The 23,790-nt window shown below is 36.6% G+C and overlaps 4 protein-coding genes and 1 long non-coding RNA gene across 5 annotated transcripts; 2 read left to right on the top strand and 3 right to left on the bottom strand.

Annotated features, from left to right (window-relative positions):
• Positions 1 to 809: 809 nt before the first annotated feature.
• Positions 810 to 4,950, bottom strand: LOC141386328 (uncharacterized). The gene is made up of 3 exons (XR_012408099.1): positions 4,159 to 4,950; positions 2,479 to 2,894; positions 810 to 2,034 (listed from the first exon to the last, which is right to left on the bottom strand). It is a non-coding gene; the product is annotated as an uncharacterized lncRNA (long non-coding RNA).
• On the top strand, positions 4,312 to 9,340 carry tspo (translocator protein). Its single transcript, NM_001006032.2, has 4 exons — positions 4,312 to 4,449; positions 6,182 to 6,355; positions 6,483 to 6,621; positions 8,864 to 9,340. Exons 2-4 carry the CDS (start codon positions 6,183 to 6,185, stop codon positions 9,038 to 9,040), a joined length of 489 nt encoding a protein of 162 aa, NP_001006032.1. The 5' UTR covers positions 4,312 to 4,449; position 6,182; the 3' UTR covers positions 9,041 to 9,340.
• A 1,109-nt stretch (positions 9,341 to 10,449) lies between these two features.
• Positions 10,450 to 14,292, bottom strand: uqcc2 (ubiquinol-cytochrome c reductase complex assembly factor 2). The gene is made up of 4 exons (NM_200758.2): positions 14,026 to 14,292; positions 13,484 to 13,558; positions 13,279 to 13,348; positions 10,450 to 10,846 (listed from the first exon to the last, which is right to left on the bottom strand). The coding sequence occupies exons 1-4, from the start codon at positions 14,161 to 14,163 to the stop codon at positions 10,740 to 10,742; spliced, it is 390 nt and encodes a 129-aa protein (NP_957052.1). The 5' UTR covers positions 14,164 to 14,292; the 3' UTR covers positions 10,450 to 10,739.
• On the top strand, positions 14,281 to 15,182 carry tomm6 (translocase of outer mitochondrial membrane 6 homolog (yeast)). Its single transcript, NM_001303056.1, has 3 exons — positions 14,281 to 14,527; positions 14,639 to 14,769; positions 14,849 to 15,182. The coding sequence occupies exons 1-2, from the start codon at positions 14,433 to 14,435 to the stop codon at positions 14,733 to 14,735; spliced, it is 192 nt and encodes a 63-aa protein (NP_001289985.1). The 5' UTR covers positions 14,281 to 14,432; the 3' UTR covers positions 14,736 to 14,769; positions 14,849 to 15,182.
• On the bottom strand, positions 15,009 to 23,680 carry si:ch73-15b2.5. Its single transcript, XM_681781.6, has 12 exons — positions 23,406 to 23,680; positions 23,102 to 23,260; positions 22,595 to 22,671; positions 20,920 to 21,170; positions 20,680 to 20,840; positions 16,645 to 16,797; positions 16,428 to 16,557; positions 16,233 to 16,307; positions 16,066 to 16,158; positions 15,843 to 15,994; positions 15,570 to 15,734; positions 15,009 to 15,217 (listed from the first exon to the last, which is right to left on the bottom strand). Exons 1-12 carry the CDS (start codon positions 23,543 to 23,545, stop codon positions 15,175 to 15,177), a joined length of 1,599 nt encoding a protein of 532 aa, XP_686873.2. The 5' UTR covers positions 23,546 to 23,680; the 3' UTR covers positions 15,009 to 15,174.
• Positions 23,681 to 23,790: the final 110 nt, after the last annotated feature.

The raw sequence follows: 23,790 nt of genomic DNA, 5'->3' as shown, positions 1-23,790 counted from the left end.
CGCTCCGCATGTTGTCAAACAGGTGTTTAAGAGGTTGAGAAATTGTTCAAACTTTTAATTCTTAATTGTTTTTAACTATGCCACGGTAGGGTTTAGGCCATGTAAATAAATAGGATGTCAAGAGTTTATTGAAGGGGATTTTTATGTTCATAAATGTAAAAAAAAAAAAAAAAAATGTCCATTTTATGGTCATTTGGTTGGGAGTCAGTGTGAAATAACAACTTAATAAAGAAAGGAGAATATTGCATATATATATATATATATATATATATAGGTGACATTTATCACCTTTTTAGAGTTTACATATTTCTGTTTAACCTATTGGTACATTAATGATACAAAGTAAAAAGGGAAATATTTCCTTTACGCCATAAATTAATATTAGTTATTAATAAATATCATTCTCCATTACAGTCCACAACATCCCAAAATTAAATTTTGTTGTGTTGAGCACTGTAATGAAGAATGATGCTGCGTTCCACACAACTCCAACACGAGTTGTCCCAACACGAGTTGATTAAGTTAACTTAATTGTATTTAAAATTTAATGGATTGAACATAAAACAGTTAAGTTGTCCCCCACAAAACATAAGATTTTTGTTGATTTAGCTCATTTTAAATAAGTAGTATGAACAAGCAGCCAGAATACGTTTTAACTGTGTATTTAACCAAAACAAAATATAGAAAATAAAACCAGTGCAACTTCTGTCAACTGAGAACAGTATCCCTCACTTTTAGAGACAGAGCATTTAAAAACAGGTGATTAATAATAAAATGAACAAAAAAATTTGGATCTCATTCAGCTGCTTGGTCTTAAAATCTTTTAATGGGTTATTTTCACCATGATGGCATAGCAGTCAATATAGGATGAATAAGCTCATGTGTGGGACAAATTTTGGACCTTTGTCAGTGAGGGGTGGGTCTTCCCAACCACCCCAACCCCCCTTCTTCATATCATATATAATATGATGTAAAGGATTTTCTTGAACACCTTGGGCCACTTGTCTTCTAGAACTGCATTGCTCCTTTTTGCCTTTAGAACTGCCTTAAATAAATATTAACACGATTTTTTTTACAGTGTTTGTCAGCTATACATACATGTCATGAATGCCTCATTCCAGCACATCCCAAATGATCTCAGTTGGGTTGAGATCTAAACACATGCAGAGACATTTAAGCTTAGTTAACTTATTGTCTTGTTAAATAAACAATTTCTAAATAGTTTGTTATGAATTTTAAGGCGCAGCCTTGGGCTGAAGGGGGTCCGGTTCGGCAACACAAGATTTCATCTCTGTTATTCGCAGACGATGTTGTTCTGCTGGCTTCATCGAACATGGACCTTCAGCATGCACTGGGTTGGTTGGCTGCCGAGTGTGACGCGGCTGGGATGAGAATCACCACCTCCAAGTCCATGGTGGTTTACCATCTACAGGTTGGAGGAAAGTCCTTACCCCAGGGGGAGGAGTTTAAGTATCTCGGGGTTTTGTTCACGTGAGATTGACAGGCGGATTGGTGCAGCGGCAGCAGTAATGCGGTCGATGTACCGGTCCATTGTGGTGAAGAACGAGCTGAGTTGAAAGGCAAAGCTCTCGATTTATCGGTCAATCTACGTTCCTACTCTCACCTATGGTCATGAGCTTTGGGTCATGACTGAAAGGACAAGATCTCGGATACAAGCGGCCGAAATGAGTTTCCTTCGCAGGGTGGCAGGGTGCACTCTTATGGATAGGGTGAGGAGCTCTGACACCCGGGAGGAGCTCGGAGTAGAGCCGCTGCTCCTCCACATCGAGAGAAGTCAGCTGAGGTGGCTCGGGCATCTGTTTCAGATGCCTCCTGGACGCCTACCTAGGGAGGTGTTCCAGGCATGTCCCACCAGGAGGAGGCCTCGGGGAAGACCCAGGAAACTCTGGAGAGACTATGTCTCCCGGCTAGCCTGAGAACGCCTCGGGATCCCCCCGGAGGAGCTGAAGGAAGTATCTGGGGAGAGGGAAGTCTGGGGTTCTCTCCTAAGACTACTGCCCCCGCGACCTGGCCCTGGAAAAGCGGCAGAAAATGAATGAATGATTCAACTTACATTAATCTGAAGGAAGACGCCAAGATTGGTACAATGTTTTCATCAAGAAGCGGACTTATTCAGCAACAATACTAGGCGCGATTAGTATTTTTGGAAGCTGTCAGTGAACATAATCTGAGTAGTAGATATACAGCATCCCTTCTGAGACTCAACTTGACCATGGAAAGTAAGGAATACTTTTCCTACTTTTTTCTTAAACTCTGTAGTCCTGGCGAGGCATTGCATGTAGCGAGTCATAGAGTTTAAAAAAAAAAATCAGGCATAGCAGAGCTTTCAGCAGCAATTTCCCTCTATCACTTTTTGAGCTCCTGCAGAAGACAAAAGTTTCTATTGAAGAGGGGTCTGGATGCAGACCTAGTGCAGATGCAATGTGAGGTGCAGGAAGTGCTTTTTAATGGGCTCACCTTATAACCACCCCTCACAGTGACGTCACTAGCTCCATTGACTGATGCAATCTCAGCTTGCATCATAAAGTCTGCATGTTATTGACACTGTTTGGCACATCAACATTAATGTCAAGGCTCTTCTCCATCTCCTTGATGAAGGTGTTAAACACCTATACTAGTTTCAGTGGGCCAGTTTTTTTTTTAGATTTAGAGGGTCCCAGATCTAAACAAAAAAAATCCCAATCTTCAACATTTATGTAAAGAGAATACTTTTAGGTGTAATAACACCACATGGGGTCTCAGTCGCTTCAGACCATGGAAGGCTGGAGCTTTGGCTGGTAGAGGCCACTGTATAGAGTAATTCTGGGAGGGACGACGTGAAAATGAAGCTGGTCATGGAGGTGCCAGTAAGACATTTGGGGTCATGATGCGTCCTTAAAAAAAAACATAAAAACATTATGTTTTTACACATAGAAAGTCTTAAAATAACATTTAAACATATCATGTAATGCTAAGAAACAAATGAAAATGTAATAAACTTAAGAAATAAGTGTTACTAAGTGTTATCAAAAAATCTTAAGCAGGAAATACTCTTCTCCTATGATTCAGGTAATACATTGTGAATCTGCCACTACAGTATGTTGACACACATGCATTAAGCTCCACATCCTTTTGAAAAGAGCCCAATCTCTTTTGAATTTAAAGCAACAGTCACCAAAATGACCAAATTTGGTTCAAAGTCTATAGGGGGCAGTTTCTAAAAGTTAAAAAAAAAAACTTATTTTAGAATTATTTTATTTATTATTATTTTAATTATTAAATTATGCATATATTTTCCATTTTGTAAAAAGAAGCACAATAGGTCCCCTTTAATTGACAGTTTCAGCTATAGTTTGATTCCAAATGCTGTATCATCTTAAAACAATTATTCACTGAATATTTCAATTCATAAATACATTGCAATCTAAAATGTAAAAAGTATGAATAAAATGAAAATGTAATGTAAAATATAAAGTAGTAAAATATAAAAAAGGATAAAAAAAATAATTAATGTAATACAGCTTTTCCCCAAAAGGTTTATTTTTGTTTACTACTTAATTTATGAACAAAATAATGCTTACATCTTTACACAATCACTAAAATGTCATTCATTATAAGTAGTTTCCATAGTTTAAAAATATTGTCTGACATATTTCAAAGAATAATCAAAATTAATTAATAATAAGTGCAGATTGCAGCCCCATTTTATATCTTCATTATTTGCCACTATCCTAATTTTAGCCAATTTTATTCATTAAACACTTATTATTTTGATACTGCTGAACAAAAACGTTCTCTTCCCTCACTGAATAACATGTCACTAATATTTTACTCTTATTGCACTAGTTGGGGACAGTCTGTACATTATATGATACCTGAAATAAATACAGGGTTTTTCTACAGAAGCTGTCAGTTGAATGTTAGCCTACAGAGGGAGTCATCTTCATAGTGTGCTTCATATTGTGCATAGTGTACGTTTCCTTATGCTCATTATCTAACTGTAAAAGATACAAAAATCCTTCATGCATAACCCAAAAGAAATGTTAACAAACATTTATATCTTTAGTGTTCTGGTTGTGATCATGTTGGCAGCTCTTTATTGCCTGCTGTTACATCTGACACATATCTCAGCTCATTTATAGTGGTGAAAAATATCACCTGATCCATCGCTGCGCCGCGCTGATCGTCTTGAACACAAATTACTACAGTACAGTACAGTACAGTACTATGCTGAGTGATCGTTTCACAACACGAGGAAGCGGCAGATGTTTACGCTCCTCTCCTTATTGGCCAGAGAGTCCGAGCATTGTTTCTACAGCAGCACAGAGCTACACGCCCACTGGCTGTTACACAAACTTATATCAGGATTTCAAGATCACTCCGGTCATAGAAGGCTGTCCAAACCGGTCTCTTCTTCACATCGAGCAGCTTCACGACTCTCCAGTTGAGGTAAAAAAGATTACGCTGTGAAAAAATCGATTAATTTGAATTATCTGACTGGCCAGGCGTAGTATTTGTAAACAAAACGCCACCAGCTGTCTGTCGCGCGCGTTAAGTAATGTAACGATAAGCGCGTGACTAACATTTGCGACCAATTCATGCAGTTTAATATCCCTTGCACGAAATATAAAATGTCTGTATTGGGTTATATGTAACATTTCTCGTCAAGCTCTACACATGTACTCAGGTTTCGTTTACATTTACACGTTTTGGGTCCATGCGCAGAATCGCTCCCACTTGAGGGACAAACTGAACTGGCTGTCAACCAAAAGTTTTTCATGTTTGCTAAAAGTTCATTCAAGATAATTTAAGATAAAGCATTTCGAATTGGATTGTGAGCAGTAGTTTGGTAGTTTTTGTGCTATTTGTATTTCTATTTTAAATGATTGTTTTATTTTAAGTTCATTGTTTTGTAGTTCATTTATATTGGACTTTTTGTTCATCACGGTTTTTATTATTTTAATTACAAATATTAATCTATTTTTATTTATTTTAAATATTATTTTAAAAAAGACAATTTTATTGTTTTTAATTTTCAGTTTTTTGTGCCATTTTAGGGTTGTTGTCTTTTTTGTTATTTTTTATTATTTTAATGAGGCAATATTTATAATGGCTGTTTTTTGTTTAATTATGTTCATTTATTTATTGATTGATTTCAGTTTTAATTTTAGTTTTGGTTATTATAGATTTAGGTCAAACTAAATAAAAATGTCCTCGGAAATAATCTGCAATAGAATCTCCCAATTAATGTACACTGTAAAAAAATGCAGGGTTACACACAATTATTTCATATTGTCCCAGCACAAATTAAGTTAAATTAACACATTTAAAAAATTTATTTGGATTGAACATAAATAAATTAAGTTGTCCCAATGAAATAGTGTTGTTTTAGCTTATTATAATTAAGTAGTTTGAACGAGCAAAAATATATATTTTTTGAGTGTATGATCGCATTTATTGTTAATAAGTAGAAGTGAGTTGTACTTATTATTGTGCTGCAAATGAAATGAACCCTCAGCTACTGTTGGCCTCCTTGCTGGGTAGATAAGCTGTCAGACTTAAAAGTTACATGGAGAAGGAGGTGCAGAGCAACCATTCCAAACCAGTTACAGTTGAAGTCAGAATTATTAGCTCCTTATTGAATTTTCTTTTCTTTTTTAAATATTTCTCAAATTATGTTTAAAAGAGCAAGGAAATTTTCACAGTATGTCTGATAATATTTTTTCTTCTGGAGAAAGTCTTATTTATTTTATTTCGGCTAGAATAAAGGCAGTTTTTTAATTTTTTAAAACCCATTTAAAGGTCAAATTAGCCCCCTTTAAGCTACTTTGTTTTCGATAGTGTAAAGAACAGACCATCATTATACAATAACTTGCCTAATTACCCTAACCTGCCTAGTTAACCTAATTAACCTAGTTAAGCCTTCCAATGTCCCTTTAAGCTGTATAGAAGTGGGTTGAAAAATATCAAGCAAAATATTATGTACTCTCATCATGGCAAAAATAAAATAAATCAGTTATTAGATATGAGTTATCAAAACTAATATGTTTAGAAATTTGTTGAAAAAATCTCTGTTAAACAGAAATTAGGGAAAAAAATAAATAGGGGGACTTCAACTGTATATAATATACATACACAGGCAGTTGCTCAGAATCCTTAATTTACCTGTTTGTATTGAAAGGATGTGGATTCCTATGCTGAGCCTGACTGCCCTCCCTCACGTTGGTGGGATATTTGGAGGTATAATCACACGGCGGGAGGTTAAGACCTGGTACTCCACGCTCAATAAACCCTCATGGAGACCACCGAATGCTGCCTTCCCAGTGGTGTGGACCACCCTTTACACTGGCATGGGGTACGTTCAAACAGTAGGCATTCACTCTGCATGCTACACTTTAGAAACTTTAAAGGAAGTTGTAGATAAGTTAATAACTGACTAGTTACTGCAGATTAAGTAAACAGTTTTCCATCTTTTTTTAAAGGTACGGCTCATACCTTGTGTGGAAAGAGCTTGGAGGCTTCACCCAGGATGCAATGGTGCCATTGGGGCTTTATGGGCTGCAGTTGGCACTTAACTGGGCCTGGACCCCCATCTTCTTCGGTGCACACAAAATTCAACTGGTGAGACATTATTCTGAGACTCTGAAATTGTATTATAAAATGCTGCATTCCACACAATTACTTCATGTTGTCCCAACACAAATTAATTAATTTTTATATATATGTGGATTGTATGTGGATTGAACAATAAACAAATCAGTGTCCTAAAACAAACATAAGAATTGTGTTAACAGCAAAAACAATCCCAAGGCACTCGAAAAAATGTGGACAAAGTATTAAAGAGCCTTGATTATCATGTCTATTCTTTAAAACTGTACCTATGTGTTTCAGCAAACTCCTGCCATCATCAGAGTGGCAAGTGTTTGCTGAAAGGTGTAGGCGCAGTTTTAAGGAATAGCCATGTCAATATAGGCTCTTTAATACTTTGTCCACATTTTTCGAGTGCCTTGAACTTACTTTTGCTGTTTATCTTGGTGAATCCCTTATTCAAAGAGCACCAACACAATAATTAAGCTACCCCTGAGCACTTTTTGTTTGATTTTGGCTAAGAATGGTGTTGTTTCAACTTATTTTATCTTAAAAAAGTACTTTGAACTAGCAACAAAAGTCCATTTTTTCAGTGTATTTCAAGTTAAAATATGGAGCAACTTTTTAAAAGTTAAACCAGGAACCTGTTTCTCCACATATAGTACTAATGAGATCTTATCAGACTCAAAAAAGGAGGGAATATTATGCAGTTTTTAACATGACAATGGTATTTTGGAAGCCTGAAAATGCAAAAAATGTGTGTTCAAAGTGCACTTTATTTCATCGCTGCAAACTACTAGTGATTTTGTGAATATGCTGACATCATGTGGGTGTGTACTACGTGTTCAATCTTGCACATGTACTATAAAAAGCTGTCCGAAATCACAAATGTTCACGACTGTTCAAAAAGTATGTTATATATAGTATAAATGCGAGAACAGTGGAATTCAGATGTACTACATCCACAATTTATCAATACTTCTTGAGTACTGTTTTTTTAAATACTATGAATTTGGACACACTATGTTGGCTCACATGCTGTTTTTCACATACTATATAGTAGGGAAGTGTGCAACTTCAGATGCACCCGTAGTGTTTCTTTTAGGAGTGACATCATAAACTAGTGGCCTGCAATGCTCATTACGATTTTGTGTTGACAGGGAATCTTTTGACTATAGAGAGTCAAAGCTTTTCAAAAAAGCATTCATCTTTCAGGTACATTGTCATGGTAAAAATATAAAGATAATCACAATTAAAAATGAAAATTCAGTCATTGTTTAGTTAGGATAATTCTTCTCTGCAACACAAAATAATATATTTTGAAGAATGTCGGTGACTGTTTCAATTCGCAATGACATAAGCTTTCTCCATTCAATGATTAAAGCAACTTTTTCATCACACATTCAAGAGACAAATATCACTGCCTGGCAAAGTAGCACAATAGATTAATAATAAAATTCTTTACATTTATTATTTAAAATAATTCATGCAATAAGCCAGGGGTGTCCAAACTTGGTGCTGGAGAGCCGGTGTCCTGCAAAGATTAGTTACAACCCCAATCAGACTCACCTGGGCTACCTAATCAAGCTCTTACTAGGCTTTCTAGAAATATCCTTGGAGGTGTGTTAAGGCAAGTTGGAGATAAGGCCCTCCAGGACTGAGTTTGGACGTCCCTGCAATAAGCCAATCCATTTTAGAACTTTTTTCCCCGTTCTTATCAAATATTCCAAGCACACACATCAGTTTAGAGGTGAATGCCTGAGGTTTTATTGTTATCGTGCTAAATGGTCGATTGATAAATTCATTTTGAGGATAGAATTTTCCTCAGGTGTTTGCAGAACTGTTAAAACATTTGGTGCGAGACAAGATCAGTCCATTGGTTTGTCTAGTTATCTGATGAAATCTGTAAAATTAGAATAAATACTGGTATATTATATTTTGCCAAACTTCTTTGGAAATTTTGTTTCCATCATGGTTAATATGCATTTATCTATTGAATAATTTCTTTTCATCTGACTCATCTGAGTTGAAAAATTCAATATTTGTAGGTTTTTTTATGTGGTATCCTAAAGTACACATAAAAATTGGTGGATGCAAACAAAGCCAAGGCTAAACAGATTTGAACATTCTTCAAAATATCTTCTTTTGTTGTCATTTTCTGTTTTTTTTTTTTTTTTTTTAGAACATACTTCTGAAATTTGACAGTTTTATTTGCTTCATTAATTTGAAATGAAAAACACATTGTGGTGCTCTTCTGTTTTTCTTTTATATCTAGGCACTGATAGAGCTATTGTTGATGAGTGGCACAGTGGCAGCCACAATGGTGTCCTGGTATCCCATCAGCCGCACTGCAACACTTCTCATGGTGCCATACATGGCCTGGTTGTGTGTCGCCACCAGCCTCAACTACTGTATTTGGAGAGACAACCCAGAGCCCAAGAAAGAAGACTGAAGAGCCCAACACTATTCCAGCTAACACAACTAAGAAGAATAAATGCACTCATGATTGTTTTGTTACTTGTTGGCATTTCTGAAAATGTTTAATTAAGAGTTTGAATTTTTTTTATATTCACTTGCAAGGTAATTCACCGGATGTCTTAAGTAGAAGAGGTGACGCAATAAAATAATACTCTAATGCTTCCATAAATTATTTTTTAACACACTGCACCTATTTACTCATGTTTAGATCAGTTTATTTGCTCTTCAAATCAACTGTTTGCTAACTTCCTTAAATAAACATGTTTAAAGCACACTGCATGTGGTTTCTATCACAAACATTAAGTTCTGGTCATGAAGTGTTGTGGCTGTACAAGGGTGGTGGTCAGGCAGAGGAGGCTTTTACCATCTATCTTTTGGGAACATGCTTCATCACAGATTAGGCCATGTTATCAATATTAGCCAGAAAATCCCCCAACATGCATTCAGTTATTTCACATTGTTAAGTAAGCCCCATTAATGAACAACTGCATTTATTTTTACCCTAATCATGAATAAGCACATTTAAACTAAATTAAATTATTTTCATTTTATTTTACCTTAGCTACCGCCAATCTAACTAACATGGTATATACACAATTAGCCATTAAATGTTCATTAAAATACATTAGTAATGTACACTTTGAGTCAGAATTAATTAGCCCCCCTGAATTATTCACCCCCGTTTAATTTTTTTTCCCAATTTCTGTTTAACGGAGAGAATATTTTTTTCAACACATTTATAAACATGATAGTTTAAATATTCTCATTTCTAATAAATAATTTGTTTTATCTTTGCCAGGATGACAGTAAAAAAATATTTAACTAGATCTTTTTAAAGACACTTCTATACAGCTTAACATGACATTTAAAGCCTTAACTAGGTTAATTAGGCAGGTTAGGGTAATTAGGCAAGTTATTGTATAACGATGGTTGTTTGTTCTGTAGACTATCGAAAAAAGAATTTAGCTCAAAGCGGCTAATAATTTTGTCCCTAACATGTTTTTAAATTAAAAACAGCTTTTAATCTAGCCAAAATAAAACAAATAAGACTTTCTCCAGAAGAAAAAATATTATCAGACATACTGTGAAAAATTCTTTGGTCTGTTAAACATCATTTAGGAAATATCAAAAAAAGAAAGGAAAAAGAAACTCCAATAGGGGCTAATAATTCTGACTTCAACTGTATCTGCAACACCTAATGAAGTCTTTTTTTTTTTAAACAAGCATTCAAATGAGGATTTCTTTAAGTGGCCCTGCCTACCATGAACATACATCTGTGGCAATTAAAGGCATGAAGTAAACCAAACATGCTGTAGGAGCACAAAATGTGTATGTAAAAGGATTCAGGTTTTTCCACTTGAAGTCAAAACATACACAGGATTGTTTAAAGGGAAATACAAAAAGTATTTATTGGCATCTGCTGGTTCAAGAAAAATAATATGCAAGTAATATTCTATAAAACTGAATACGGTGTTTCCTGAATTGTCACATTTCTTAAACCCTACAGCAGCTCTTCCAACAAAAATCACTGGTTTTGCTTGTTGGAGCTCTCTGTTTCGACCATCGACTTTAGGAGAGCTACAGCTGTTAAAGTGAAGATCTGCATACACACCTTATTGGGTCTATCTGTGAAAGTGCAAAGGGGAATAAATAAGAACTATACAGTATGGAGGTTATTTCTCAGCTTTTTCAGGGGGTACGTCTTCAGGTTTGGAGGAGAAGCGCTCCATTAGGGTCTTCCACAATCCCTTCTTCTCCTCATCTGTCTGCTGCATGCTTCCTGAAACAAATGACAACATCATTTACCTACTTATTTTTCATGTTTTTGTCCACTATACATAGCTCAATAAAAGACATTTAAAAAGATGCTACATGACACCACATTTAATGTTTTAAACAAGTCTTCATACCATACCTTTTGCCACAAAAACTTTAATAAACTTCTAAAATAATGGCAAATGTCTTTAAGAAACCAAACATTTGTACTCAAGACACTGGGCAGTTTAAACTAAACATCTTAATTTCAAGTCTGTGCTTAAAAAGTGACCAACAGGTCATAAACATAATTTAGAAACTCTACATCATGTAAAAAAAAAAAAAAAAAAAAAAAAACTTAATTTAAAATAATGTATTTTTTAAATACTTTATTTATAAGGTTATATATATATATATATATATATATATATATATATATATATATATATATATATATATATATATATATATATATATATATATATATATATATATACATATATACATTTGCACAAAACAGAAAAAGACAATCAGTCAACAACAACAAAACAAAATATATAAACAAATATCCCCAACACAACTTTCCCTTTTGTGGCTTTATCAGAAGATATACATAGCTAACAGTCTGTAAACAAAGTCCTCGAGCGTCACACAAATGCACAGCAAATGTACATATAGAGTGCACACACAACTTCAATACAGTAATGACAAAATGCAAAAAAATATACGATACACATAAAAAGTGAACAGTTCAGTGTGCAATAAAAGGAAGGTTCTGTACACTTTTCTTATAAGCACTGCAATTGTGAAAGCCATTACAAGGTTACATTGACGTGAAAGAGGAATAAATTAAATAAATTAATTAATTAAAAAAAAAAAGGGGGGGGGGGGGTCTTTTGGGATTATATGAGATTTTATATATCCTCCTGCTCAAAAATTTTTAAATTGTCAACGTGTGTAAGAAAGGGAGACGATGTTTTAAAAAAAATATTTTTTGAACCTCTGAGAGTAAATTAGATTTTTTCAAGCTGAATAAAATACATAACGTCTTTAATCCATCTACTATGTGTTGGGGGCTCAGGTTTTTTCCAATACAGAAGAATCTGAAGAAAGAACAATCATCAAAGTTTGGGGCGTAAATATTGATCAGTATTACTTATTTATCAAACAGACGGCCTGTCACACTTATATATATACCATTAATGTCACTAATGACATTATCAGTGACAAATTGATCATCCTTTCTAATAAGTATAGCAGTACCTCTGCTTTTAACATTAAAGGAGGAAAAATAATGTATTTTTAAATTTCACATAATATTAACCTAAATTTGGTCATGTTTACTGCCATGACAAAAGCAAACAAAAAAAATACATTCTATTAAATTGACCAAAAGAGCAAAGATAATGCATTAATGCTTTCTACTGATCAAAACAATCTCTAATGTATCAGTTGTTATACAGTACTGTCTGCACAAAACATCAACAGATGATAATTTTAAGAAATCTTTCTTGATCAGCAAATTAGTATGTCAGATTGATTTCTGAAGAATCATGTGACATTAAAGGTTCCAGATTCAGTGTTTATTGCCATATGCACAGTAATGGTTCCCTGCACAATAATATTCTAACTTGCTGTCCATACTGCATGCCGATAAGGTTTAATGTGTCTTAAACAATATATAACGATGGTGCGAATTGCAGGGGGGTTTGGGAGGATTGACAATGTATAACTTAAACATATTTGACTGTCCACCCATAACGGGTCATACCATTGTAAATGCATAATCACGCCAATCCATGCTAGGAAAAATACCATTTAACAGTCTGAAACTGGCAGATCTATAGCACCGATATAGACATCAAGTATTCACAAAACACATTTCATCTAAAATAGGTGTTTATATCTGCATGTAGCCTAAAAAATATTAGACACATAATTTGTGTAGTTTGATCTACAAAAACCTCTAAAATAGTCATTATATACAGAACACCTTTTTAATCATTTTTAACAGAAAAAGCTAATACTAATAATATTTCACAATATAGCCATTTTTGTTTGTTTTACCTTTGCACATGCAGAACCCGATTTTACCAAGTGCAACATATTCTTGAATCAGCATCTTTGTTCATCCTGGAACAAACTTCCAGCCAACCAATCAGATTTGAGACAAAGGTTTACAGTTTATGTAACATTTAGGTTTACAATCAGTGTTTGGTGCTTTCAAATTATTGATATTTACTTATTATTTCCCTTTGGTTTTAGGAATAATTTACAGTATGGGTAGGGTTGGGTTTAGTGTAAGAATTAGAATTGAAATGAGTTTTCTGACAGGTAACATGTTTCAGGATCAGCAAATTATGTTGACGCAGGAATGGATCTAGCTCTGCAAAATTTCTCACAACTTTTAAATTCTGGTGTATCTCAGTTTGTACAATATAATGTATAAATCCACACCTGTGGCCAACAGCAATCGACACTCTTCCACTGTCACACCTGTAAAACTGGTGTCTTTTGCTCGTGGAAACTGGAGAGAGAAAAAAAAAAGTCACTGTAACATTTCAAGAATGTGGTCAACACAAATGAAAACCATATAAATGTATTAGCAAAATAAACCCAAATGAGAAGTGTCATCTAGAGGAAACCAAAAAGCACTACTCACCTTCTCTTTGTACACATTACTGTTGATGCGAGCCAGACTTTCATACATCTGATCACATTTCTCTGGGTCTGAAATCTGAATAGAAAACAATTGTGCACGAATAGCTTAAAGTAATATTTATAAAATTCAATGTTTGTACAAGAGAACTGATTATTAAACACTAGACTACAAAAAAAAAAAAAAAAAAAAAACCCGAGGCTTGTCTAATTAAAGCATCAAAATTGAGGTAAAGTTGGTTTTATATTCGCACATTCGTTCAATGACAACTTTTTTCCCCATGGTACTTTAGATTTTGGGTGTGAAATTCAAATCACATGCAAGAACGAATTCAAAACATTAGCATGACTTATTTGTCTGAATAATGTAACTTACTTTGATAGTCACTGACATACAGTGATATGTCACTATTTATAATAATTGATGAGAAAGTCCGAATGTGTGAATATAAAGCCAACTTTATCTCAATAGCATAACATATCTCTGCACACACAATGAAAGATTTGACTTTGAATGTCAGCAAGGATAAATGGTGCAGTACATACCTGTGTATTTTCGCCCTCCCGGAAAGCACTAGCGACTCTTTGGCGTAAAAACGTCCCTAAATCTCTTCCTTTCTTAGACTCGTCTTTTGGCCATTCCTCGCACAGCTTCAGAAATCGACGATATCTAGTGGCAGACATATTTCAAGTAACGTTACAGGATTTGTGTTTCACAACTGCGCTCATGTACAAATCTGTAAGCCGTGAAGGGACAAATTGTACGGCGTTTCAATATTGACTCCTCATTGCGGATATCGCCCGTCTCTCACTACGGGTTGTCCCCGTCGAGCACCCGTACTAATGCGATAACCTCGTGGTTTGCCGTAGAAATTCCAAGGTAATATCAAAGACCTTCTGCTTGAATGCTTCGTGTGGCTAATCCTAATAATTTATTATAACGTTTAAAAACAATGAGCGGAAAGAAATCGGAAGGGAAATCGGGAGGGGTCACGGGATGGATAAGCTCGGCTTGCCGTTTTGCCGCAGACCGAAATGATTTTAGAAGGTTAGTCACGGTTTATAAATTTACGAAGGCTCGAAACGACGAATGTAACGTACCAACGTTACTCAAAATCTGATTTACATGTGCTGTTTTAAGTGTCTGCTGTTGTTACAGGAATCTCCTTGTGAACCTGGGCTTGTTTGCTGCGGGTGTTTGGGTCGCGAGAAACCTTTCAGATTTTGACTTGATGTCTCCTCAGCCGGTCACGTAGCTCCACACATTAACAACAAAATGGACTCTTACAGGTGAAATGGCATAATGTTGTTGAAATCATCGTTCACCTCTCATCATGACTTAACTTGGGTTTCTTCTTCTTCAACACAGGTGGTGCTGAAATGGGAGAAGAAAGACGTTTTCTACAGTGGGTCTTGTTGAACAAGCCTATTCAACAGCGAAGGGAATAAATCCCAACAATTGGATGATTACAAATTGTAAATTTCTTCTGTATATGCATTGTGTTTTGTTGAAATAAACCTCATGTTAAAACGTTTCCTACAGCCATTTATTTATAATAAATATATAATATACACACTATCAGAACAATATTCCAAAAAAATTAAAAGCATGAATTATAATGTCTATTTTATGATCCACAGTTTGATTCTTTCCTTAAAGAACATCCTTCGTAGCTTTCCCATAATGGCAGTCTCCTACTTTGATGACAGAGCTTTAATCCAGGTTTCTTTTTCCAACCTAAAAACAGAAAGAAAAACAAACATTTACTTGCACAACTAAAAGCAAAATGTTCACTCAAGAAAACTTGAAATACACCAGCTTTCTTTTAAATACAAAGTCCCAATGTATACGTTAGTACAGTACTTAAGTACAAATATATTATTATTCTAATCTGAATCTAAATTAAAATGTATTCTTTTCTCAATCAGCACATTTATCTTATTATTATTATTTTTAAATCCATTCATTTATTGCTTTATTCAAAAATAATTAACTTTACATTTTACAGCCCCCTAAGCACTGCCTTGTGGCCCCCAATTTTGTAAACCCTTAGTTCTACACAATATGAACCATTGCCAAGACTAATTACTCGTTGCGTGCAGCAAGTATCAGGGCAGAGGACGATCTATTATGCTTCTTAGTCAGATGAAGCAGGAGGGATTCAGAGGGTAATCCCAAAATAGTAGTTTTGATTTCCTCAGCGCGTACATGATCAGGAAATAACGCATGGTCCTGCACAAGGAATCTTTGTCCGCTGAATAGAGGAAGAAAAAGATAATAAAATTGGTTATACATACACAGACACACCTACACATAAAACGTTAAATTAAAGAGTCAATGGAAATCATGCAGCAGATCATACCTTCTAACAGAGAGGAGCAAAAGATCATTGAAAAGGTGTATGTATAAATCTTTGCGAGAGACTATAGATGCCTTGTGATTGCCACCAATTATTAATTGCTTCAAAGTTCCCTCCTGAACCAAATGACGTCCTCTGGTGATTAATGGAACAGCCTATTGAAAAAAAGAAAAATATGTCTACAAATTTGACAGAGGCATAAAAAAGAACTCAAGATATTTTGTACCTTGACATTTCCGAAGTCCACTAACTTGTCCAAAGAAACGAGCAGCTCTGTTCTTTTCATTTTCTGGACTCTTGTGTCACACTCTTCCACTATCTACAATCAGAAATTGAATTATGAATCCTAACAGCAGATGAACTCAATCTATTTTATTTTATGACTTGTAATACCTTCCGTACAGCTTCAATGGCTTCCTTCACATTAGGGACATTGAGACTAACACCCCGAGCTCTCTTGAGGACATTCTAAACCAGATAACACAAACAACTAATAAATAATCACGTTCACTACTCCACCAATTGGTGTATTTGCCATTTACCACTAATATCCAACATCTCCCTGACCTATTAAAAAGGGAAGCAAACCTCAAGCAAGAGAGTTATTCGTGTGATCCTCTGAAAGGGAAGAATTAGAAAAGACTTAAGCGTCTGTCTCTGGCATTGTGGGTCCTTCTCTAGTTTCTTTAGGATTGGTGCAAATTTCCTGTTTTCCTGTCTGGTAGAGGGGGTGCAAAATATCGATCAGAATGCTGTGATGATAAACTGAAGCTGAATTTGGTGGAAATATATAAACGGAACAAACAGCAGCTGAGTGACGAGGGCCTCCTGGTACATCATGTTGGTGATATACGGCACATAGACTTGTTGGAAGGATTTTTGGTGGTTCAAAACAACGTCACCAACCTGTGACATCACCACATCCTGCCTGAGATGAGACTCCAGGTCCTGCAGAAACCTACAAAAACCAAAGACAACATGTCCTGCATTAAATTAGATTTTGAAAATTTAAACCAAATATAGACCCTAACTGTGACCGGTGTAACATTGAGCCAGCTACTTTATCTCATATGTTTTGGGCTTGTTCAAAATTAAAGAAATTCTGGCAGCTAATATTTAAATTCCTCTCGGACGCATTAAATACGTATGTAGAACCTGAGGCCATAATTTCAATTTTTGGAATCACACCACAGTCCTTATGTTTTAACAAAAGCAAGATAAATGTGATTGCCTTTGCTACGCTTTTAGCTAGAAGATTAATATTGCTGAAATGGAAGGAAAAACTTCCTCCAACCTTTAAGCAATGGCTTATGGAACTTCTACACCACCTGACCTTAGAAAAAATACGATACACTTTAGGAGGCTGTACTGATATGTTTTTTCTCACCTGGCAACCTGTTTTAGATCACGTAAAAAAGATGGACCCCTCAGTCATTTTAGAAGAGTAGAACCTTTCCTTGTTTGTTTGTTGTATTTTTTTTTTCTTTTCTCTTCAATTTTTTGTATTTTCTTTTTTCTCCCCTTATTAATGAGAGTAACATATGCTTTACGTATTATTACTATTTATTTGCATTTTTTCTCAATATTATTTATATTTTTTTCTAGAACCTAAATGTATGTGCGGCAGGTTTTGTTTGTTTGTTGTGTAAAAAAAAAAAATTTGAAAAGCTATTTTGTAATGTATGTTTCATATCTAATATGTTCAATAAAAATACTTTTGGAGAAAAAAAAAAATGAGATTTTGAATGAAGAAGACTATATTTATAAGTGCAGCGGTTGGACAATGAAACTGAAACGCCTGGTTTTAGACCACAATAATTTACTAATATGGTGTAGGGCAGGGCTGTCCAAACTCGGGCCTGGAGGGCCGATGTCCTGCATAGTTTAGCTCAAACACCACCTGCCAGGAAGTTTCTAGTAAGAGCTTGATTACCTAGTTCAGGTGTGTTTGAGTAGGGTTGGAACTGAACTCTCCAGGACACCAGACCTCCAGGACGGAGTTTGGACACCCCTGGTGTAGGGCATCCTTTTGCAGCCAATACAGCATCAGTTTGTCTTGGGAGTTACAGATATGAGTCCTGCACAGTGGCCAGAGGGATTTTGAGCCATTTTAGTAGAATCAGTAGGGTAAAGGAAAATATTTCCTGAATCATTCCTCCAAAACACACCAAAGCGGCTCAATAATATTTTGATCTGATGACTGTGCAGGCCATGGAAGATATTCAACTTCACTTGCTTGATCAAACCACTGTCACCATTCTTGCTGTGTGTATTGGTGCATCATCATTCGGTTCGGTATTTCTTGGCAGTCTAGCACAAGTTTTGGGTCTAGTAAATGCCATAATATTGCACCCCAGCCCCTCCCTGATCCACCCCCATGCTACACTCTGGGAATGCAACAATCTGGGTGGTACACTTTTTTGGAGCTTCTCCACACTGTAACCCTCCCACATGTGGGAAAGACAATGAAGGCAGACTCAAAGAAAAATACATTTCACATTGTCCACAGCCAAAATTTTTGCTGCTGGCACTATTGAAACTCTATTGGCACGAATGACCAAAGGTTTGTCTATAGCAGCCCGGCCATGTATACTGACCCTGTGGAGCTCCCGACAGGAAACAGGAGAGTTAAGGTGCACATTTAATTCTGCAGTGAGTTGGACAGCTGTAGTTTTACATTTTTTGGATTTAATCCCGGTTTAGCAACTGGAAATCCATTTCAAACAGCTTCCTTAGGAGTCCATGGTTACTTCTTTTGAATGTAGTTAGTTGTTCTTTGTGGTATGCTGACCTTAACCTGGAGAATTGTAATAATAATCTGCAAAATAAACCTTTCAAATCCCCTGCTTCTGATGCTCTTGTGAGTTTCCCTTTTCCGCCTGTTATGTGTTCATCAACTACAATTAAATCAACAGCCACAAAGAAGACATCTATCTAACAATCTATGCCCACCTCCACCCCCTTCCTCTTGGAAGGACATCTAGGACACTAGAGTTTGAGCTTGTGAAAATCTGTAGTATGGCGCTGCAAAAAGGGGCGGGATTAAACAAGATGATTAGACATTTAAAAAAAGTGAGTGATTGATTGGTTCATATTTTAAATTTAGGTCCAGAGAGGTCATGTTTTGATCTTTGATTGGTCTCACGCAGTCAAGCGATGCGATTTCTCAGATCAGAGTTCACCAAGCTTGAACTTTGCAATGCAGCGAACTGCGAAACTTGTCACATGAGCTTGCATTTCCGGTCTGACGCATTTGCGTGTGTATGAATGGAGGTCTATGGGGAGAAAAGTCTAGCGTGACCGCAGCCTTACTGGATGAACTCTGAATCAATGAAGATTGGTCACCAGGCTGGTCAAATTTAGCCATGTTTAAAATTCATAGTCCAACCCCTCTATATTTAGTATAAAGATTTAAAATGACACTAATTTAGAATTTTGGAGCTGAATTGTGATCAAATTATATTCTTTAATGAAATATCTTTAATTTTTTTTTGTATATAAAATACTGTAATACAATTACATTTTCGTGAGCATCTTCTGTAAATCAGTTAAAATTATTCATTCATTCATTTTCTTGTCGGCTTAGTCCCTTTATTAATTCGGGGTCGCCACAGCGGAATGAACCGCCAACTTATCCAGCAAGTTTTTTTACACAGCGGATGCCCTTCCAGCCACAACCCATCTCTGGGAAACATTCACACACACACTCATACACTACGGATACATACACAGAAACGCCAACTGAGCCGAGGTTCGAACCAGCGACCTTCTTGCTGTGAGGCGACAGCACTACCTACTGCGCCACTGCCTTGCCAGTTAAAATTATATAATTTTATATTATTTAACTTAACATGATGGAACCTTGGGTAATTAATCAACATGAAGAGTACTTAAGTTTTTGTTTTAAGTAGAAAACAAGTTCATAGATGTTCCTTATGACCCCCTTTAAGATACTCTGGTGACATCAACCCGATATTCAAACTCGTTTCATACTCTCTGTAGCATCTCGGGCGTAACATTTTGGCTAGCTGCAGTTATTTCTTCTTTTAGTTCCTCAATGTGAAACGGAGCTTCCTTAAATCAAAGACAGAAAGAGCTTCGCTCTCGTTTTCTACTCTGCAGAGTTCTCGGTTTTCAAAGTTGTGGTTTTCTTTTTGAAAGCACCCTGTACTATGAATTGCTTTCTAGATCAGGGGTGCTTAATCCTGTTCCTGGAGATCGTGGCTGCGTCCGAAACCACATACTTCCATACTATAGACTGTAGTATGCTAAAATCAGTATGTGAGCCGAGTAGTATGTCCGAATTCATAAAATTCAAAAACCAGTATGCGAGAAGTACTCGGATGACTTACTACTTTACGTGAGATTCTGGAGTGCACATCCCATGCATAATGCGCTATCCCATGATGGCCCGCGAGTGAATTTATGAATGGGAGTGAAGCGACGCTAAATTACGCAGGTACGTCACATGACTATGTCAAAATGGTGTAGTATGTCCGAATTCCATTCATACTTTTCACATTTATACTGTATAGAACATACTTTTCTAACGGCCGAGTAGTACGTTTAAATTCAAATGCAGTACCTACTGAGTAGTAGGCGGTTTCGGACGCAGCCCTACCCTTCTGCAGATTTCAGTTGCTACCCATATCAAAACACACCAATTAATTAGGACCTGAACACCACTTGATAATTTCAGGCAGGTGTGTTTGATATGGGCAGCAACTGAAATCTGCAGGAAGGTAGATCTCCAGGAACAGGAATGAGCACCCCTGTCTAGATATTACTTCATTTATACATATCAAATGAAGGTACTGCTAACCCGAGTGACTATCCTTACCGTTCACTGACTCTGCAGACATCTTTTAGGTTGGAGAACAGAACATGATGCTGTACTCGGGTGAGGATGTGTTTGAGTTCTGCTGAGCACTGAAACACATTCAGCGCTACTATCAGACTCTTCTGATACGAGGCCTCGGACACAATCAGCTCAAACATGGCCTAACAAAAACATGAAACAGAAAGATGAGTAACACCAGACCAAGATCAGGTTCTTTCAAGCATGCACAACAATAAGCACCTCCTGAAGCTGGATGTCCTGTGCACTGAGGGAGTACAGCACACTCTTTGCTTGTGGTAACTCCTGCCATAGAGCATATGGTTTGGACTGAGGCCCTGGTGGGCTCAAAACCGAGGTCGGGCTTAAAGATGGGGGAGTTTTCAGACCAGGGAGACACACAGATGCAACCAATTCTGAAAGTCCTGCAAGCTGTGCTCGGTTTAAGTCCTTCTTGAAGGAGCGCATCCAATACTCCTGATATAAAGGGACAGCTAGAATATAAAATTGGAGCAGAATTAAGTCTTTTTTTTGGGAAATCTATACATTTTGACTAATAACTGCCAAACTGTATAGTTTCATTAAACCACTGCAGTAATACAAAGATTCAAAGAAAAATCATACATTTTAAAGGGCCATGAAACCCCCTCGTTTCAGCAGGGTGTTTTCACACCTCTACTTTGGAAAAAGTCAGAAAAGTGGGCGTGTCCAGCTCTGTTTAGGGGGGAGTGTCGGAGGAACTAAAGTGGGATGGTGTGGGAGTGTCTATTTGGGCTCGCGCGAGTTTCAGTCAAAATACACACACATGAGAAAGTGATGGTGTTTAACCTACATGGACATCTGTAGTCGAATTATTTGCCAAATTATTAAATGTTGGACTTTAACTGCAGTTTGGCTCTTTCATTCAGGGAATTCATTCATGCCCCTCGCGACAACGAGATATTTGATTCGAGGATCTGCTCTTAGCGTGTATTTTTCATGCAATGTTTAATACCGCACGGCGAATGAGAGAAAAAAAAACTCTGCATTTCCCGGAAACTTAGATGCACACGGCAGGTAGCGTCAGAAAGCCGCGTGTGTTATTCCGGTCACAAAATGCGGTGCTATGTTTGCACTCAGTGCAATAGTTAACTTAATTCGATACGAACAAACTGAATAAACAAAGAGCACTGGTCGCTCACTTACCAAATCTGTAGAGACAGAACAATCACCAGCAACTAGAGCCACGTCTTTATGAAGAGGAGACTAACGTTGCAAGCGAATCCGGATTTCAGCGTTTGCAGATGAGAACAGCTCTCAGGTAAACAATGTTCCTCCTTAGACACGCAAGTTATTGTTGTCGAGCGTCGCGTACACTGTTAATCCACACTCTCACAGAGAGAAAATGAAAACGAAACTTAATGGCAGCAAACTATAAAAGCAACACTTCACGCTTGTTTTGCCAACACAACGTGGCGTTTCTGTGGCGTAAACACGATGACGCTAAAGAATATGAATTAAGTTGCACAATAGAGCGCGCTGATTGGTTTGAACCAAGCCTTACTCATGCATTAATGCATCACACTGTAAGACGTAATAAGACTCACTCTGGCACAGACGCCCAGTCTGCACGCTGGAATACACACTATTATGTCATGACCGTGACGCAGCTTCAAAAATTAGTTTCAAACAGGAAGTACGAATTTGCTTGAAATAACGCAAAAACAACCAATTTACACTTTTTAGTGAAATATAGGTGTCCTAATAGTGTTTTTAGCAGTGTGGGACACATATACGACTGTCAACAGCTCAAAAAATGTGTTTTGGTGTTTCGTGACCCTTTAAATGACTTTAGATGTCTGGTGAATGTGATATCTACACTATCTGGTAGACAGTTTTGTAAAAGTCAATCAATTCTTTCAATCATTTGTAAACTTACAACTATTGATGTACTCGGATTCAAACTTGGCAACATATGTTTTCTCTTGTTGTACACTGACGTCCATTTCACTTATACTGAAACAAGGAAAAATGGCATTAAAACAAAGGTTGTGATTGATGTCAAAGCAAAACAGCAAAATAAAAGTTGTAGGGAACTGGATTCTGTCTGTGGAGCAGTGAGGATCTGTGAAGTTCAGGATTAGATGTTTTTACAAAAACAGCTGTGCGTTGGTTTGACTGGCGATTAAGAGGACATTATCATTTTGTGCATCATTAACATCAAATTCCTATCAGGTTGGATCAGGACCTTGAGTTTAGCACATTTAAACAGGTCTGTGATGCACAGCATGAAGATTTTAGCTTTTATTTTTCAAAATAATGTGAAACATTGCATTAGAGGCACTTTTAATTATAGTAACTTTTCACTCTTTTTAAAACAACTTGTATTTCTCATCTGTAAGTGATTTTAGATTTTAAAAGTTTGCCTAATAAATCAATGCCTTACCTTTTCACCTCACTGTCATCACTGTTCATGTCAGAAAATTCCAGATGACTGTAGCTCTCCGCAGAGAAGAGGGATGCAATGGGCAGAGAATACCCTACAAAGCTCCACAATTGTGAGCTTGCAACAGATCTAAGAGTTTCAGCCAACCCTTCAGATGTACTAAGAGAAAGAAAAGAAAGCGATCAAAATAACATCCCGTCAGCTTCCTTTACAAGCCTTTTAACCTAGGCTTGCTAAAGGTTAGCAAGGCTGGGCCAAGTTAGAAATCATGGAGCTACGGTTTAAATTTATTTTGATCACATACCAGTAATTTCCACCACACGCCTCACTGTCTTTCTCTTTTGTTGGAGGGTCATATTCATCCATCGCGGGTCGAGCAGTGCGGTCTAAAACTTCAGTTCCAGTCAGATTCCAGAATCTCTCATCCTCCATAACATGAGCCATGTGAATACGGTAAACTTTTTCCACGCCCAAGAACAGAAATGAGTATTATTTATCGTGGTGAAAACCCTCTTCTTACTCACAAATGCTGGAGCGGCACCGAGGCAGGTTACTTCCTAAACAACCGCAACAACTTGTGAGTCTAATCGATTCAGAAGAGCGCTTTCACCTGATTTCACTGCATTTGATTGGGCGTTGAGGATTGCTTCATTATTGGTTGAAACAAAGAAATAACATTGTCGGCGCCA

This window comes from Danio rerio, chromosome 6 (assembly GCF_049306965.1).
Source record: "Danio rerio strain Tuebingen ecotype United States chromosome 6, GRCz12tu, whole genome shotgun sequence".
NCBI lineage: Eukaryota > Metazoa > Chordata > Actinopteri > Cypriniformes > Danionidae > Danio > Danio rerio.
This window is presented reverse-complemented; position numbering and strand designations above follow the sequence as displayed.